Source organism: Entelurus aequoreus, linkage group LG12 (assembly GCF_033978785.1).
Source record: "Entelurus aequoreus isolate RoL-2023_Sb linkage group LG12, RoL_Eaeq_v1.1, whole genome shotgun sequence".
Taxonomy (NCBI): domain Eukaryota; kingdom Metazoa; phylum Chordata; class Actinopteri; order Syngnathiformes; family Syngnathidae; genus Entelurus; species Entelurus aequoreus.
In genome coordinates, this window is record NC_084742.1 from 16,610,331 (window position 1) to 16,629,851 (window position 19,521).

The following is a 19,521-nucleotide window of genomic DNA, read 5'->3' on the forward strand; positions in this document are numbered from 1 at the left end:
GGCAGCAACACATTGCAAAAAAGTTGGCACAGGGGTATTTTTACCACTGTGTTACATGGCCTTTCCTTTTAACAACACTCAGTAAACGTTTGGGAACTGAGGAGACCAATTTCTAAAGCTTTTCAGGTGGAATTCTTTCCCATTCTTGCTTGATGTACAGCTTAAGTTGTTCAACAGTCCAGGGTCTCCATTGTCGTATTTTATGCTTCATAATGCACTACACATTTTCAATGGGAGACAGGTCTGAACTAAAGTAAGGCCAGTCTAGTACCCGCACTCTTTTACTACAAGGCCACGCTGTTATAACATGTGCAGAATGTGGCTTGGCATTGTCTTGCTGAAATAAGCAGGGGCGTCCATGAAAAAGATGTTCCTTGGATGGCATCATATGTTACTCCAAAACCTGTATGTACCTTTCAGCATTAATGGTGCCTTCACAGATGTGTAAGTTACTCATGCCTTGGGCACTAATACACCCCCATACCATCACAGATGCTGGCTTTTAAACTTTGCGCCTAGAACAGTCCGGATGGTTCTTTTCCTCTTTGGTCCGGAGGACACCACAACTACAGTTTCCCAAAACAATTTTAAATGTGGACAGATCACTTTCTCAGTCTTTTTCGCCACATGTGCCAGCTTTTTTGTGCTAACTTTTTTGAAACATGTTGCAGGCATCAAATTCCAGATGAGCTAATATTTGCAAAATATAACAAAAGTTTACCAGTTCGAACGTTAAGTATCTTGTCTTTGCAGTGTATTCAATTGAATATAGGTTGAAAAGGATTTGCAAATCATTGTATTCTGTTTTTATTTACCATTTACACAACATGCCAACTTCACTGGTTTTGGGGTTTGTACTTTGGTTAGCTAATCTTAGCTGTTCCTCTTTGTAAAACTTTTGTTTAGGTTGTCACCAGTCTCAGTCAACATGGGGTAACCATGGCTCACTTTCCAGTTCAGTTGAGTAAACATTTGTAGCACCCTTTAAATGTCCTACATATCTTTTTTGTCTGTGGTGGAAACCATTGGAAGACCAACCACTCCAATTGTACCTTGGTTGGCCAATCTAAACCATGGCCTTTGGTGGAACTGTTGTTACTAGTCTCGGTCCACTTGACGTAACTACTGTCCACTTTCCAGTTTAGTTCCCTACACATTTTGACACCCTCTGAATGTCCTTCATATCTTCTTTGTTTGTGGCAAAAACCAAATAAAGACCAACCACCCCAAACAGTACCTTGGCAAGCCACTTGGTGGAAATGTGGTTTAAGTCATCGCACGGCGTCTGTCTCGACTTGAGCTTTGCGTAGTATATCACGCACGCATCCATTCACTTGCATCTGCGCGGGCTCCTTCAAAAGCCCCCAAGAAAAGGGCGAGCGGATCAATCAATTACATCTCTGCTACAGCAATCAAACAAGGTTATTATCAGGCAGCGGCTCGCCGACCTGGAAAGGCCCGGCCAATCAAAGGCTGCTGTGATGTGGGGGTTCGGCGCTCGCCCATGTGGCAGTAACACCGAGTGACAGCTCATGTTGTCAGGGGGATTGAAAAGGATGGAAGGAGACGGAAATGGAAAATCTAGAAATCAGCCTTTCACAATGTGTGTCCTAAGAAGACAAAGTTTTGTATTTTTAGTCTTTGTATGGCTGATTATTCCCACACAGAAGCAATAAAGACAGCATTGAGCACAAAGAGAAGAATGAGGGAGTATGGTAAAAATGTCTTCTTACTGTGGGTTAGTAATTCCACGAACATTAGGCGGCATTCCAGTCTCCCAGGTTTGTCCCTTCATAGCAACGGCTCTGAGGATATTAGAGCTTAATTGAATTATTGTGCGCTCAAAATAGGAGAGAGTTCGCCTCATTAAATTGTTGTGGGTAACACAATACACCAAGATTCTTGAGGATACAATCTAATCTCTTTCAAATGTGACCAAGTGGAGACAATTGGGCATCGCAGGGGACAAAGCAGGAACAGATGACCTGGACGAGCTTCAGAGATGTTCTTGTGTGTGATATATTTATACAAATCTTTGTTTCCTAGCTATTAATCAGACCAGGCAACAATTCCCAATGTTCCACCACCGACAAAAGCCCTGGGGGAGCATCAAAGCTGACTTCCCACAAGCTCGACTCCCTTAAGCCCCCCTCTTCTCTCTCAGAATACGGCCATCCTCATATGTTGCACAGGTTGCCCTGGGAACCCAGTGTGATTCCATTACGGGCTGGATAAACAAAATCAAAGCATTTATCCACTGTGTGTAGCTGGAGAAAAGAGCCCCGCAATGACAGATGTAATCTCTTGCACGATATCTTGCATGTGTGTGTTGCCAAAAACATGTACTGTATTTATGTTTGTATATGTTTGATTGCAATAACATGCCACACATCTTTTCTCGTGTTTGTGGAAGTGTGGCATTGAATAATAATACTAGTTATAAGTACAGCTTATAGTCTTTAATGTTATGTACTCTAATCCAATTTGTTTTTTTCATCTGTTAAGTGCACTTGTTTCATTGGGTCCCCGAGGCATTGTCCATGTAGATTTACGCGGCGTTCCTTGGCTCTTTCTTATCTTGTTCTTTTACATCTGTCCGTTTGTTTCTTTATATTTTTCCTAACATCTTTGCCTTTGTGCTTTTTCATCTTTGATTGCTGCCATCTGCTCTATTCTTCTCTTGGTTTTTTTTGCTCTACTTTTATTCTTCTCGCTCTCGCCCTGACCTTTGTAGTAGCTCTCCGTATTTAATACATGTGGGTTCGAGAAGAGATTACAGGGGTAAAAATCACCTTTTTTCATACAGAAAATACAGGAGAAGAAAGGCTATCGGAGCAAAACACAAGACCAGAAGGACATGCTGCATTTTAAATATCTTTAGTGGATGACAAATAGATTTAGCCTAAATAGGTTTCCTATGGAGCCTTGGAAGAACAGCGGACCTGTCAGAGTGGTCAAAGGATACTTCTGAGGAAGACTGCAAGTGACAGTGGAAACATTTCAAGGTAAAACACCTTCTAATATCCCCTCGAGTATAAGCGTCCTCTGCTGTGGACATTTGTTTTTAGTCAGAGTCACAAATTCCATAACATAATAGCCTTGTTATGCAAAACACAAATGTCCACTGCAGATGACGCTAGATCTCACTTTTCTGACAATAAGAACACAATTGACTTTTTATGTAAATTTGCATCTATTACAATGTAGACGATGCATAAGTATGGTTTGTAAGTATACCACCAAATCATTTAACATATTTGCTTATTAACTAGGAACTCCTCATACAGTGTTTTATCACTACCACATTATTATATTGATGTAATATTACACTGTATTTCCCACACCAAAACAATGCGTTGTCTCATATTCAGGGTCCAGAGGCACTATAAAATAATATATAATAGAAAGCTTTTTGTGAAACTTGGGCTTGTAAAAGCAGCAGAATATAAAGTCTAGAAAAATCACTCGAAAAGCGCAGACTTCGGCCAGGCCCTATATCTCAAATAGTAACAAAAAGTTCTCAATCCAGATGGTGATCTGGATCAGCCCCAAAATGCAATCACTTGTTCTTTATCCCATTTCTGATATGCCTAAAACTTGGGATGAAAATCCGCCTGTACTTTTTTAAGCTATCTACAGCAGAATGAAAGAACGGATTGAGGCATCTTGTCAGTTATCCACTATCTTTATCTATGTGGGTGAAGGCAGGCACGCACAGAGTTGAAATTCATATCCCAAATTTAAGGTAATGTACCATATTTTCCAGACTATAAGCCGCTACTTTTGCCCTACGCTCTGAACCCTGTGGTTTATAAAACGGTGCGGCTAATTTATGGATGTTTCTTCGCTAACGGCCATAATGTTTTGTATTCAACAAATAGTTCACATAGAACACTAAAAAGGTGTGTTGTTGTTTGTGCTATGGCACCATCTTTCGGACATGTTAGCTCACTGCAGGTGCTGCGGTTGAAAACCTTTACTTTCGGTTTGTTCCATGAACCAGAACTATTTGTCCATAGCGTGCTTTCCATTGCCCGGAAAATGTGGTGGTATAAATTATCCAGATCAGACCCAAAATGTACTGACTTGTTCCTTTTCCCATTTCTGCCATTTCCTAAAAGTTTCATGAAAATTCGCCCATAACTTTTGAGTTTTTTTGCTGACTAATAGACAGACAAACCAATGGCAACAATTACGTAATAACCACCTAATTTTCAGGGCCGTTTTATATTCGATACAATACAATTCATACTGAGAGTTCCAGCAGAATCCTGCTGTCCAACTTTTTGGCAACTTGTTGAAATATACTGTACCCCCATTTCACCCTTTCCCGCTCTGGCTCTTTGTATTTGTCTTCTTTGGACTGTCTGCTCTTCGGGAGATGACTTAATGAGAGTGTGGAATTAGTGCAGAGTCATAGTGTGTGTGTGTGTGTGTGGTTTTCTCCACAGGCTATGTCTGTGGGTGGCAGAGACCTTCTGTCCTCTTCCTGTCATCTAGCTTTCTGTCGGCTCCTCATTACTTTCATCACTTGTTCCACTGTCCTTCCCGTCGCCGCTTCCTCCGAGCGCCTTTTGTCACAGAATGACCTTGTGGGTAGTGTTTTTCTTTTTTTATTGGGAGTTTTTGAACAAACTTTGCCAAGGCCATGTATGCATGAATGTTGCAGTAGTTTTCAAATTAAACTGACATCTTTGGGCGTACATCATTAGCATCATTTTGTCTAGGCCTCTAGTGACGAGTGAGAGATTTAAGGCCTGCGCTGAAGCCTTCCAAACTACCAACACTTGTCTAGTGCAAGCAAAATGGCAACAGGAGACTTTACAAGTCAATTAAAAAGGGTAAACACTGCTATGTCTTTGTTTTTAAAGCCATATACTTAGTACCTTCTTTATAGGGATGTAACAATGAATGATAACTAAAATAAATAAATAAAATGATGGAAAAATTGTCATTGATGACTGCATGTTGATAAACTCACGGACTGACTGGCGCTAGTTCGCTAGCTTAAACACTACAAAGAAAACACCAGACATTAACATCTTTCTCCATTAAAAAAATGACATACCCCAATCTAAACTTAGACACAAACACATTGCTGGCAGAGCAACTAAGCTATTTGAATGTGTACATTAAACCTACAAGCTGTGCTCTCTTACAACAGAGTGATCATTCTATACTCCGAGGAATACAAGACATACCGTATTTTTCGGAGTATAAGTCGCACCGGAGTATAAGTCGCACCTGCCGAAAATGCATAATAATGAAGGAAAAAAACATATATAAGTCGCACTGGAGTATAAGTAGCAATTTTGGGGGAAATTTATTTGATAAAACCCAACACCAAGAATAGGCAATTTAAAATAAATAAAGAATAGTGAACAACAGGCTGAATAAGTGTACGTTATATGACGCATAAATAACCAACTGAGAACGTGCCTGGTATGTTAACGTAACATATTATGGTAAGAGTCATTCAAATAACTATAACATATAGAACATGCTATACGTTTACCAAACAATCTGTCACTCCTAATCGCTAAATCCGATGAAATCTTATACGTCTAGTCTCTTACGTGACTGAGCTAAATAATATTATTTATTATTTTACGGTAATGTGTTAATAATTTCACACATAAGTCGCTCCTCAGTATAAGTCGCACCCGCAGCCAAACTATGAAAAAAACTGTGACTTATAGTCCGAAAAATATGGTAGGTGTTTTTACGCAGCGATCAAGGACCACTAAACAGAGTAGGACACCACAACACACGCCAGAAATAATAAATAATAATACGACTTCAATGGTTACGCACTTTTCATTCAAATACATCTTATAGTACTACAGTACAAAACAATATTTAAAACAATAAAAGCTTAGCCATTAAAACACATATAATCCTAAGACTAAAACACTATCACTGAAGCATAAGAAACCCAAAACATGCAAAATAGTGGGTTTGTCTATTTTTTTTAGTTATTAAAAAAGTAACTGTCAAAATATTTTAGTGCGTGTATAAGTGCTTGTTGAGCACAATCTACAACACCGCCATAACAATAAAATACTGTGTTAAAGAGTTGTTGATATCTTTACATTCCTAATGATTGATTATTATCATGCATACATAAGTAATGACAATAAGTATTGATACTGCTGATTTTGAAAGTTGACCCAACTACAAAGACAGGAACAGTCCAGAACTTTTATCCAGAAAAAGAAGATTAAATAAAGGTTTTATATAAAATGGTATTGGAATTAGTGAAATATGTTTTTCATGTTTGATGCCCAAGCTATACATGGCTTCGTACTCAGTGGCGACACCTTTGTTGGCAAGCAGAGGTCAGCTACTCAGTAGATTTCCCCTAAAAATCCTGTTGGTTTCAGGGCTATCGCTTGGCAACTCGAAGTGCCAGCTACCGCTACCGAATTTCTATGAGATAAAGGTGCGAAGAATGACTAGGCCACTCTGGGATATGTTTCTTCACCCACTCCTTAGTTGCTTTGGCGATGGGATTGTGCAATATGAATGATGTACAATACCAACAATATAAGTTTGGCCTATGATGGAGATTGCAATGCTACGGTCCAATCGAGATAACATTGCGACCTAGCCATGTACCGCAAAATTGATAGCGCAAAAACTGCAATGCATCGTCATTGTAATGTAGTGTCCTGACACAGGCTAGCTCTATGGTTATATACAGTGGATCTGGATGAATTGTTGCCTCATTCCTGTGAAAATCCTTTGTGTGGCTGAAGCAAAAAGGAATGAGAGTTGGTTAATTTATCCAGGACAAACAACCACTAGATAACATCTGTGAGCAGGTATTACTGTATCATCGTTATCACTTCCGGACTCGTCAGGTCTTCATATCGAGGAAACGTCATTCTTCGTGCATTTTCACTCACGCTTTAAGTGATGCATGATTGAAAAACTAATCCAGCCCCACTGTACTTCCACAGGTGAAGCCGCTCGTAGGTTATCAACCTAAACTATATATCATTAACACTAGAGGATGAGGAAAAGCTAAGCATTCGATAAATCGAGAACAAGAAAGCAGGAAAAGAAAAGAAGTGAGGCTAACCGCTAAGCTAGCTTGAACTAGAGAAACAACAAAATAATACGCGCTTAGTACACTTTAACGGAAGTGTAGCTGGAAAGGCTGTACAGCGGAGAGTAACCAGCTATGAACAGGACATTAGTAAGTAGATAAATAATAGTCTTTTATAACTTTTACAGGGCAACTACACTGAATGTAAACACCCCCAAAAATTGACGCAATATGTTACCACATACATCAGCAGGTAAATGAGGAGCCTTTGTAACCATTTTTTTTTACTGGTTATATAATAGTTTCATATGCCAAATAATACTACATGGTGGTATGGTATTAGCAAGAAGCTGCAGTGTATATTACAATATGGATTTTCAGTCATATCGCCATCTAGCCCTACTTGGTACGTGTTTGTACATTTTCCTGATGGACTCATTCATGACCCCAAAATTATACCCCCCCCCCCCCCCTGTACTGCCTGTACTGTTAATGTTTTTGTAAGGGTTTGCTTTTAACAAACACATTGATTGTTTCTCATAATGTATTAATTACAGCTGATGGACATGCAGCAATGCCGTCAAACTATTGTTGGTGATTAGTGATGTTTGGCTAAGGTGTCCCTCTAACCAGGGATTCGGAGCCCCCATCCAAGGCCCTGCAGAATAACTAATCCCCTGCGCATATTCACAGTCAGACATGCACAACCTTGAAGGCACCCAAGCGTACATTCCCAACTTTTCTGCTGCTAGACGGTCCAAGACGGAACAGTAAACAAGCAACAGCCTTGGCGGAAAATGCAGTTACGCACGCTGGGGATGAACGGCTTAGAGCAGGTGCCAATGACACACCATATTGTCAGAGTAAAGTAGCCTAAGAGTGTACGCATAACACTAGCATCCTTTTTTTCCAAGAACCTTCTTTCTCGGGAAAGTTTGGACGCTTTAGAGGAAGAAATTGCCATATTACACAACTTGGCGTGAGTTGTTTTTAGCTTTATACGGCCACACAAACAGATTGTGCGCAACCCGACTGTTTTTGTCATTAAAGCTGCACGGCTGGCTGCGGGAGGTGCAGCGATCCATCAGCAGAGCTCTGCCATTAGAAAGCCATCTGTAAGCCGCAGCGTGCCAGTGGCGCTCACGGTCTCAAGAAGGTCCCGCCTGCTGAACAATTCAGCGTGATTGATATGAATCGTTACCGACAGCATGGAAGAGGTAGGACAGGAGGTTTGTTTTTGGGTTGTTTGACTGGGAAATGCCAGATGGAGAAGTGAAAGGGGTTGAAAGAGGGGAGATAAACATGTAGCAAGTTGCAAAGAAAAAAAGCAAGGGTGGCCATGTTGTAGATACACTTGTTTGTCCTGTATTAGCAACTACAGCCCCCATCCAGATGGCCAGCATGTCGCTGAAGCACATTCAAGATGCTTTAAGAGTCAAAACATCTGCTGAGTTCGCCACTTGTGCCAAAATGTAACAATCATCCCACCCCTGCGCCTTGCAAATAGACATGGTGTGCCTCAAATTGTGTGCCAGGAAGAACTGTGAGGAAAGAGGAAAGCATCGCCCTTTAATGGGTCCTTGAAGGTAATGTATCACAGCATCACAATTCAATTAGGAGTCTTGGTGATTAGATTTACACCAATCACATGGGAGCTCTGCTGAAAACTACCAGGCCTTGAGAATACTTGAAGTTAATGGCGAGGAAGGCTGTCGATCCCTTCGATTCCTGCAGGGTATCACCAAAACCTATTGTGCATTGCATCCATGCGCTCAACATTAAAAGAATCACAAATCGATGGATGGTCACTAAGAGGATTTGTAATTCAATAAGTTGATATTTTACTGGAATTGAACCATGCGTCGGCTTCTGTTTTCCATTGGCTTCATTGTGGTTGATGTTTAGACTCATCGGGAAGCTTTGTGAGGCGTACCTGAGCAGAGGCTGGAAGATGACAGTGATGTTTCTCGCTCCCGGCTTGCACACAAACTTCATTTCTCCTCCTTCCATCAGGTTGTCGTCTGCGCCGCCTACGAGACACAAAACAACCGGATTCAAGACAGAACAATGGTAGTAGCAGCGTTGGGCAAATCTGAAAGCACGTCCGCCATCCTGCACCCCAGCTGAAAGGAGTTCATCAGAAAATCATGTGACAAGTGCCGACTGCAGTGGCCTAGTACAATAGTACAACATTTCGGAGGGTTTACGCAGAAAGGGCAAAAAGGCGAAGCTCGCATGGGAGAGAGAGAACACTGAAGCTCATTACCTCCGCTCATGCTGAAGTAATCGATATAATTGACGGCCTGTCATCGATACGGAAAACTGCACACCGGAAAGAATGAGCAGTTGCCCAGGCGTGTGTTCACGTATGCACATTTCGAAGGAATACAATTCACGGGTGATTGTGTTTGCATGCAAATGAGGAGGTATAGTATTTCTCTAAATGTGTAACATCCTTATATATCAGAAGCCGTTTTTACCATGATACACTTGGAAAGGGATGTAACTATTATCAGCAATACTGATAAACCGCTGTAAACCGTTTCAAATAAAAATCATAGTAAAACCTAGATTAATAACCGCAATTCCATTAAACTCACGGACTGGTGAAAATGCTCAATCCCTGAAGAAGCAAACTTGCGGAACGAATAATTAAATACCAGCTCACGCCGTTAATTGCAAGCAAACAGTTACGACGCTGATCACTATCTTTCAGCCAGCTCCGTTAATTGATGCTGACTTAAATGGTAAGTTGAAAACCAGTCATTTTAAAAACATCATGAGAGACATGACGGTGGATTTAATTTTTTTTGCATTCTAAATATTAAATAAATGCGATCAAAAGTTTGCTTACAATGAAGCCTACGGGCGCTGCACAATTTCGCCTATAAAAGCCCTTAAAAAACATCCAAACACTTCAATTGAGGTTGTATGTACATATATAATGTAGTAACAGGCTCATTTATGATAACATTTCATATTTTAGTATTTTGTTCATTTTAAGCATACACGGTGCTTTAATTTAAAAAAGCACAACGTTTACTTTTTTTTTTCATCACTGATTACTACTCACTGCAGACTTCATGAGAGCCAACAAACATAATGAAACATCAATTACTGTACAATGTCTGCTGTCATTAGGATGGCGACTGCTATGATGTAGGGCTGGGCGATATGGCCTTTTTTTTAATATCTCGATATTTTTAGGCCATATCGCGATACACGATATATATCTCGATATTTTGCCTTAGCCTTGAATGAACACTAGATGCATATAATCACAGCAGTATGATGATTCTATGTGTCTACATTAAAACATTCTTGTTCATACTGCATTAATATATGCTCATTTTAAACTTTCATGCAGAGAGGGAAATCACAACTAAGTCAATTGACCAACACTGTATGTATTAAACAGTTATTAAGCAGTGGCACAAACATTCATGTCATTTCAAAACAGAACGTGCAAGATTGTCAGTCATTTTAAAACAAGCTATTAGTGCACTTTTGTGCATGATGTCTCTAAGATGACATATCAAAACAACACTAAATTAAAGTGCACTTTTTGTACAGAATGCCACTACAATAGTTTAAAACAAATAAAGTGCACTTTTGTACATGATGTCACACAAGATATTTCAATAAGTGTCAAATAAAAATTAGCTGCTTAATAGGAAATCAAATTGTGTACGTCCTTCGCTATGTGGTAGGTTCCTGCGGACGTTATCTCTTTTGTTGTTGACTATTTTTTTCATACGGTGTTGATCTGGAAATGTTTGCCTCGTCATTTTGATGGTGTGGGCGTGTGGCACCGAACGGAGATGTTGACATGCGGAGTAAGCACTCTACATTCTCTAGCAGGTGACTTTTCAAATGATGCTACATATTAGCAGTAATGCTACTTTTTGTAGCAATGCGTTTTCCTCACACTTGACAAATTACGGTTGTCTGTTCGACATATTCCCACTTGAAGCCAAACCACCGCCAGACGATGGACCCCATGCTGTTTTTCTTGGGAATTAATTCTTCCTTCATTTGTTACCAGATTCGCACCTTCTTTATCTCGTTTTACCACTTGTACCACAGCTAACTTTAGCCATGCTGCTGCCTCTCTGCTGCGCGAGGGCGTATACGTATGTGACGTATGACGTGACAGTATGTGACGTGTGTAAGAAGGTGCGCTTGCTGTCTGTGAGAAGGACAGACAAAAGAAAGAGTGGGAAGAGCCTGCAGTGTAATGTCCGCAGTTAAAAGCAACTGCGTGAGAACATATACTCGAATATCACGATATAGTCATTTTCTATATCGCACAGAGACAAACCCGCGATATAACGCGTATATCGATATATCGCCCAGCCCTACTATGATGTTAAGATAATCCCTTTTAATTGAAGAATGACCATAATCCTCACAAAGACACGGGGTGTGGAGTGCGGGAGGTACCAAGCGTATTTTCTTGTCGTTCTTGCCATTTTCGGGGCCTAAAGTCAACTAACTTGTCGGATTATATCCTCAGACTTCTTCTGTCCTGATGAGAAGCATGATTTATAATCTAGAATACATTTCCAAGGAGCAAAGGAGCAAAGAAGCAAGAAAGCAGTACACCACTCAATAATATAAACATAGGCACACACGGTAGCGATCACATTGCCGCTATAAATAGTTGGTCTGTGTTAGCGCTTATAATACCAATATCACTAATACTTAAAGTGTACACTATATATTCAAGTCACAAAATGTAAATGGAGTATTGTTGGTGGTTTTTGAATGGTTATTTGTTGGATTTTACGGGCGAAATTCGAGGACCTCACATTGGCTACACTGTAAGCAGACTTTTATTTAAGTTTATTTGTAATAGGCTCCAGCCACCCTCCGCAAGCCCGAAAATGGATTGATGGGTATAAGTTAGAATGCATTAAAATAAATCATTCCATCAACATGTCTTTCATAATGATTGTGAACGATAGTCAAACTTCCTATAAAAGTGCAGTTCCCCTTTAAGGTAATGTTTATATGTTAATTATAACATCTTTCCAAATTAAAACAGATACATATATTTGACATATTTCAACAAATATGTTCAAATAACAATAATATGGCTCTTAAGAAGCCAGAAAAATGTATCATGTTATCAGCCAAGGAAAGAATATCGTGTGTCTGTTTGTTTAAAAATAAATTAAAATTGGTTCAAAAGATGTCCGTGTGTGAATTAGTATTTTTGAGCACATTCAACAATACCATGATAATAATGATAACAGTGATCATTTTTGTTATTTTATCGCGATAAAAAAATTCATATTGTTACATACCTACCCTTGGATATACTTTAGAGTATTCAGTGCACATCAGGGCTATTCAACTTAATTGTTGTTGGGGCCACATTTCCAGACAGCTAAGGACTGGGGGGGCTGGATGTATTTCACTATTACACACATTTTATTTCTGAGAACCAGCATCCTCTGGATGTATACATTTTTTGTGCCTATTTATTTTGTCACAGTTGCGTAATTTTAAAAAAAAAATAGCTCTGTCCATACAGCAGGAGTGATCTGCTGTTTAAAGGACCTACTGCAAAGAAAAGATTGTCAAATATCAACCATATGACAACACTCCAGTGTTTTTAGGAAGGTAATGCAAAAATGTTAGTCCTTTTAGTAAGTTTTTTTGATCTGAACTCATGGGCTGGTCTGGTGTCATTCATGGGCTGCGGGCCACCAGTTGAAAAGAACTGATGTACAGCTTGTACAGCAATAAAGTGTTACTGCACTGAAAATGACTGAAACACAACTATTACTGTAATTAAGTGTCTTGCTGACAGTCAAGGATGCTTTAGGGCTGCATGAGTGCTGCTGGCACTTAGGGGGACTTTGGTTCATTAAGGCAAAAAAGATTTCAATTCCATTTCAGTAACCAGGTGTGTATCTGTGCTGAATTCCACGTCCAAAAGGATGAGTGCAGTGCTAGATAAGAGTGATGCTCACACTAAATATTGACACTTTTCTATTCAGACAATAATGGTTGTGTGTTGACTCATTTTCAGTGGCGAGAAAATCTATACATGTACACTGAATACTCTAAAGTAAATTCCTTTGAATAGCAGTATCCATTGAGAGGATGTAATATAATATGTGCACTCGCTGTTTGTTATTTGGGAGACTTTAAATGGATGTAAATAGAACTCACACACGATGATGTCACAAGTTTTGAGATAGGTGATTGGAAGAGTGACATTTTTTTACATTTAATTTTACGACCAAAGTCTGTGCTTTGTGTTTTTCCCCTCTTTCATTTGCTTTCCCAATATATATAGCCTTGCAAAGCGTGTGTGCTAGAACACAAAGACACAACGTAGCACAGAGACTTGTTCTGTATTGCCTCGGCGGCGCGTGTGGAGTCGTGCATTCAAATGCATATCAAGCCATTGTTCCCTTGGCTCAAACTCAAAAATGCATTCCCTAATCAAACAAGTTTTATCCGAGGCAACTCTGAGTTTTCATTAAAAATGACGAGGGCGGCTTTTACTCCTCTAACTTTCTGAGTTTGATCTGCTTGATTGCCTGTGACTCCATCCATTGGTGCCAATTCAATTAGGAGTCAATTACAGGAATATAAACAGCGTTGCCAGCAGAGCACTCGCCAGTTTTCTTTCTTTGTCCAACTTTGGGGAAGTTAGCTTTTACCTGTCCAAGCCTAAACTACTCCCCTGTGCATAAACAAGCCCCTGTGTGCAGACCCGATGACAATGACCAATTTAATTTCATGCTCTAAACATCTGCACCCGTGTCAGACGAGGCAAGCGAGCGGGAAACCTCACTGAGCCACTATGGTCTGGGACCAGCTGCCAAGAGGGGCATAAAACTGATGAATATTAAACAGTGTCACCCATTAATATGCATGGGCTTCTTCAGACTTGCCTGAACGTGACAGGGTGGGCTACGGTTACGGGTCAGGATGGCACCCAACGGCTGGCGGGCGTTTCAACAAAAATCGTGGTAAAGTGTGATGTTTAGTTTGCCACATATAAGTGTGTATGTGAGTCTCACAGTCAGGAGTCTAGGCTATGATCAGCAGTTGATTTGGGGATAAGCACAGATTAAATAGATTTTAATTCATTTAAATGGCTAACGCTGTTTTGCAATACAATTCTTTCGCGGGATGAACTGCGTCACAGAGCGAATTAAACTTGTATCTCGAGGGACCATGGTATTTTAATCAGTATTTCTTACAGCACTGCACTCTATCTGTGATGCCACCGTCTAATATGCATAATTGGCCATGACGCATGTGTATGTAACTTTTATAGACGCTGTGGGCAAGACACAAGTAAGCAAAAAGATGAAAAGCAGAAACAAAAATGTTTTAAAAAAATCAAAGTAATTTTCTTCTGTCGCTTCTTGCCTTTTTTTTATGTCAAAAGCAGGACGGAGCCGCCTGTGAGTGCTCTTAGAATGAGAGAGGCCCACAGCAGGACCCGCCACTCTTTGAAAAGAGCGATATGTGCTTTTTTTTGTAAGTCCAAAAATAACACAAGTCACAAGGTGTTTCGCTCGTTCATCATCATTAACCCATCCATCCATCCATTTTCTACCGCTTGTCCCTTTCCACCATTAATCAATAATTGTAGCGACAAAGTTGCTAAGTTGGCAACACTGATCCCTCCTGCTAAGTCGTTTTATCATCTGGCAGACCAGGTGCGTATAAGGTGTGTTAAGAAGCAATATGACAATACCGCAGCATACAGTCACATCACAATGTTGATGAACGAGGGCAAACAGATAGTGTCAAATCTATTTGTGGTGGTCCAAATGTATTTGCAGCGAACCGCAACTAATAGATTAATGTATTAGGAAAACGTTTGGTAATTTGATTGATGATTGATTTAGTACGACGCCAAATGACGCAAAGAAACATGTTAGCTGTTTATTTGTTTTTTGACTTTGACAGTTTTTCAGTGTTTAGACCAGAGGTGTCAAACATACGGCCCGCGGGCCTGATGAACAGGTTTTATCCGATCCGCGGGATGAGTTTGCTAAGTATAAAAATGAGCCGGAATTTTTGAATGAAAGAAACTGCTGTTCTCAATATGTCCGTGAAATGTCGCAATATACATTTTTTGGATCTTTGTAGATGATATGTAAAAAAAACAACAACAAAAACCACATGATGTTAGTGCACCAGTCGAGGAAAATGAGCAAACTACATAAATAACATCCTGTAATTTGATTTTGATATTATTTTTTTTATCTTGATAGATTGAAAATTAACACCAATGAGTTGACTGATGAACATATTCACATAATTTATTCAGAAAGTATATATAACAACAAATAAAGGTAGAATAAACGGTAAACGGGTTATACTTGTATAGCGCTTTTCTACCGTCAAGATACTCACAGCTCTTTGAAACTATTTCCACATTCACCCATTCACACAAACATTCACACACTGATGGCCCGAGCTGCCATGCAAGGCGCTAACTATGACCCATCAGGAGCAAGGGTGAAGTGTCTCGCTCAAGTGTAAAAAAAAAAACAACAACATTATGATTTGTACATTTTCAGAATGTGCTTGTTCTATTTTTAAACAAAGAAAACAATCTGAAGTTGTCTTTATTTTTAAGTTATTGTTCCGTGATTTTACCAGTCCGGCCCACTTGGGAGTATATTTTTCTCCATGTGGCCCCCGATCTAAAATGAGTTTGACACCCCTGGTTTAGACAGTGACAATAACTTCTAAACTATTTCTAAAATGTATGTGTTTTCAGCCAAAAGGGCCTTATTTTAGTTTAAAAAACTCCCATGTAACAGAGCCTCTAAATGTGTTCCCCTATCATATACAACACAAGTGGATCCCTGTTGTTTTCATTTTGGCAACACTCACTCTCATAGTGAAAAAGGTTGAAGACCCATGATGTAGATTGATACCTAATGCGGCAAAATCCTTGCAACACACATACACGACTCCTATGGGTCATAACGTGACTGGCTTAAAGGCGTGTATGCACACTGATACACTTACTTACCTACACCACACAAGTATCCAGCCACCTACCCCCTGCGGCGCCTTGGCATCCGCTCCCCCATCCCACATGTAATCAAGTCAGTCAGTGACTTAGTGAAATTGCATTAGCCACACTTTCCTGGGTTTAATGAGGAAAAAAAGGGGTCTGATCCTGCAGATTTAGGCAGCCAGAGAATATATGTGTGATATCTTTTAAGTTATATTATTCTTAAACACATGCGAGTCTCCTGGGACATGTGTGTGTGTGTTAAAGAGAGCGAAGAGATGAGTAAAGAGATGAATAAAGATAGGGAATAATCCCTCATCTACAAGTTGGATAGGGTTATGGATGTTTTACATGGTTATGGAATGTTTTGTGACTTGTTCTTCCATTTCCAATCGCATTTATTTTGGCAAGAGCATCTCCTAGCATGCTAGGAGAATCTTAATTTGCTGTTTATGAATAGGTGTGCAAAATTGTCCGTACATGCATACCTATAGCAAATGCATTAGAGATAGAACACTGCATGAATTGTGTGCGTTGTTCGGATTATGTTTGTTTTTGTTTTGTTTTGTTTTACTAATAAGTTTGCGTACGTGTAGTTCTGATCATACACGAAGTAGAGCCTTATGGCTTGCGATAATGGATTCATGGGATGGAATCATAGAATTAGCCAATAAAAACAAAATCTACTCTTAAATGTGGAAAATCACAGAAATCGACAATGAGTGAAATGTTGTCATCATGATAAGAAGGAATGTTTGTTTGTCTGAGGGAATCATGCTAAGGACTGCTCATTCATACCCAAAACACTGAACCGCTACCACCTAAACTCAACAATGTTGCAATGACCACTTGAAACATGCTCTAAATCTACGACCAAACAAGGACGCAATGCTAGCTAGGACAACACAAACACTAACAACACATCATACTGTATATGTAGTGTTGTTTTTCTGTCTGGCTCTCATTAAAAAGCGCATTCTTTTGTTCCTTCTTATCTTTCGTACTTTTGCTTCTTTGTTTTTTTTTCTGGTTTCAAATTTGCTTTTTTCTTTTCCTCCTCCCTCTTCCCATGTATACCTTTTTTCCTACCTTTCTACAAGGCGCTGCCCTTGTGGTGACCCATCAGTCTTCCTGGTCGGTCTACCCTGTCTATTGTAGGTTTGTTCTTGGACGGGTTGTACTGAAAACACATTTTGTTGTACATTTTAAGTGCAATGACAATAGAGTTCCATTGCATTTCATTGTTGTGGACGATACCACCGATGTATCATTTTTATTTCAGCCTAAAGTCATCTCCCCTAAAAAAAACATAGCAGCCGTCAAGCCCCCTTAAGAACAGCAACACACGTCCAGCATTCCCAATAAAAGTGCTGTGTGCAGCATCCTGACTGACTGTGCTAACAAAATCAATGCATCAAATAAGTAGTTTACATAAGCACTTTGTACTTAAAGCACTTGTTGGTACATTTATGTTACAAGATGATTATGCTTTGACTTAAAATACTGCTCAAAATTGTCCAATGATGTATTGCACCAATAAATGTAAGGCATTTTACATTTAATTAACTGACATTGGATTTATTTATTTTTTTAAATTTTTATTTAAAGAAAGTCAACTAGCTCTGATAAAGCTTGTGCTTCACTTTATGGTGTTGTTATAAAATGGGCTTATAAAGATTTTACAATCATTTTTATTTTATTTTTTTTACATCGATCAGAGCTTTAGAAAAAGTGTTTTAACTTTCATTTTATAAGATATTTTTGTAATATCCACAACTGATAAAAGGTAATGGTGGATTATCGGGATATATATGGTATTCTGGGGTGAAACAACAAAGTATATTGAACCGAAAACCGTGACCACAAAACCATAATAAGATCCCAACCATGAATTTTGTGACCTGTACCACCCCTAAAAAGCACAGCGTTGTCTCAATAATACATGAATCTTTGGTCATCTTTGGCGGGGGCATCCGATCACAATCTGTCTCTCTTCATGTCTGATTGGATCCTAATGAACGCCATCCATTATTAAAATGGAATTTGACGCCGCCATCCAGGAGAGTGAACCGCAGATGAGAATTAATAGCATCAATAAATAATGGCATAAATAAATCGAGACGTGAAATGAGTTGGATTAATTATTAAAAGGGTGTTTTTTTTCTGCGTAGTATCAAGACGGTCCCCTGTGGATTTACTGTGAGTGATGCTATGACAACAAACATACAGTGCACAATGAATACTGAGTGGTCTTTAAATGTCCTACACAAGTTTACATTTCGCTGAAGGAACGCCAACAAAAGATGCTTCCAACTTTGTTCCCTTACTCCCTTTCCTCCTCCAATCAGCAGACCTGAGATTAAAAGCAAACACAGAGGTGGCTCTCAAAGCTCAGTAATGACAAGACTTCATCTAATTGAAATTAGCCTCAGGTTGGAGAAAATACTACGAGGCTCCATCTGTATGATTGAATTTCAGCGCTGTGTAAACTGGCTCAACCTTGTCGTAATCTCCTTCTGTTGTCCTTTTTAATGCTTTTCATCGAAATAAGAACTTTTTTTCAAACTTGTTTGAAACATTTCAAGTTATAACTAATTCAGTCTTTAACCTGACATATTTTAAAAATATATTTGACTAAAGATTTTCATAGTTCAATCTGATTTGTTAGATTTTGCCCACAGTCAAGGATCAGTTTTTTGTAAGCTCCATGTAGGCTACCAAGGAAAAAAGGTATTGTGGATCCCCAAAACACAGATGCAGGGGATGCATGCATTTCAATGGGGACCGTTTCTCACCAGAACACTGGCATGTTACGTGACTGACAGGGGGCTCCTATTCGGTGACGGTGCATTCCGACTCAGCCTCTGTACACGGGGGGACTAAGGTTCAATGTCTGACGATTAATTTCCGAGGATAATAATTGAATCAGACTCCTCCAAATTGGATCGCAGACTATATAAATGTGTATAAATATAATTACTTTTTTCAATAAAATAATTTCATTTTTGTCATTATTTATTGCTTTATTTATATTTTTACTATTATTTTTCCTGCTGATTTCCTTGGATGGATCCTGTTCCTACCGCATTATGGTGAGGCGCACAACATTCATTTTTTTTGTGATAAAGATTCAAAGTAGGGCTGCTTTTGTTGTTGATGCATGAGTACATTTGGGTACACGCCAAGATCATTTACATTCCTTCAGAGTTTGAGGAGAAAAACAAGCCTTAATTACTGCACAGAGTAAACAACATGTAATGAAATTGCATCGGGTCTCGTGCTAGCGGCCATAATATTTAAGAGGAAGCACAAATGTTTGACATGATATTAACAGCATGTCAGGTAACAACCTTCCATCTTATCTCCACAGCCAGTTATGTGGCTGCAGGGTGGAAGGCCTTTAAAGGGTAGGCAAAGCAGAGAGACGTGTCATTTTCTCTTGACATCCTCATGTAGAGAAATA

The 19,521-nt window shown here is 39.4% G+C and overlaps 1 protein-coding gene and 1 long non-coding RNA gene across 2 annotated transcripts in view; one reads left to right on the forward strand and one right to left on the reverse strand.

Annotated features, from left to right (window-relative positions):
• exoc4 (exocyst complex component 4) overlaps positions 1–19,521 on the reverse strand; it is a 162,854-nt gene that overhangs the window by 94,178 nt on the left and 49,155 nt on the right. The window contains exon 11 of the mRNA XM_062064900.1: positions 8,985–9,081. Within this exon, the coding sequence (XP_061920884.1) occupies positions 8,985–9,081 (97 nt within the window). The remainder of the gene's footprint in view (positions 1–8,984; positions 9,082–19,521) is intronic.
• On the forward strand, positions 7,775–8,250 carry LOC133661597 (uncharacterized). The gene is made up of 3 exons (XR_009827966.1): positions 7,775–7,887; positions 7,966–8,030; positions 8,102–8,250. It is a non-coding gene; the product is annotated as an uncharacterized LOC133661597 (long non-coding RNA).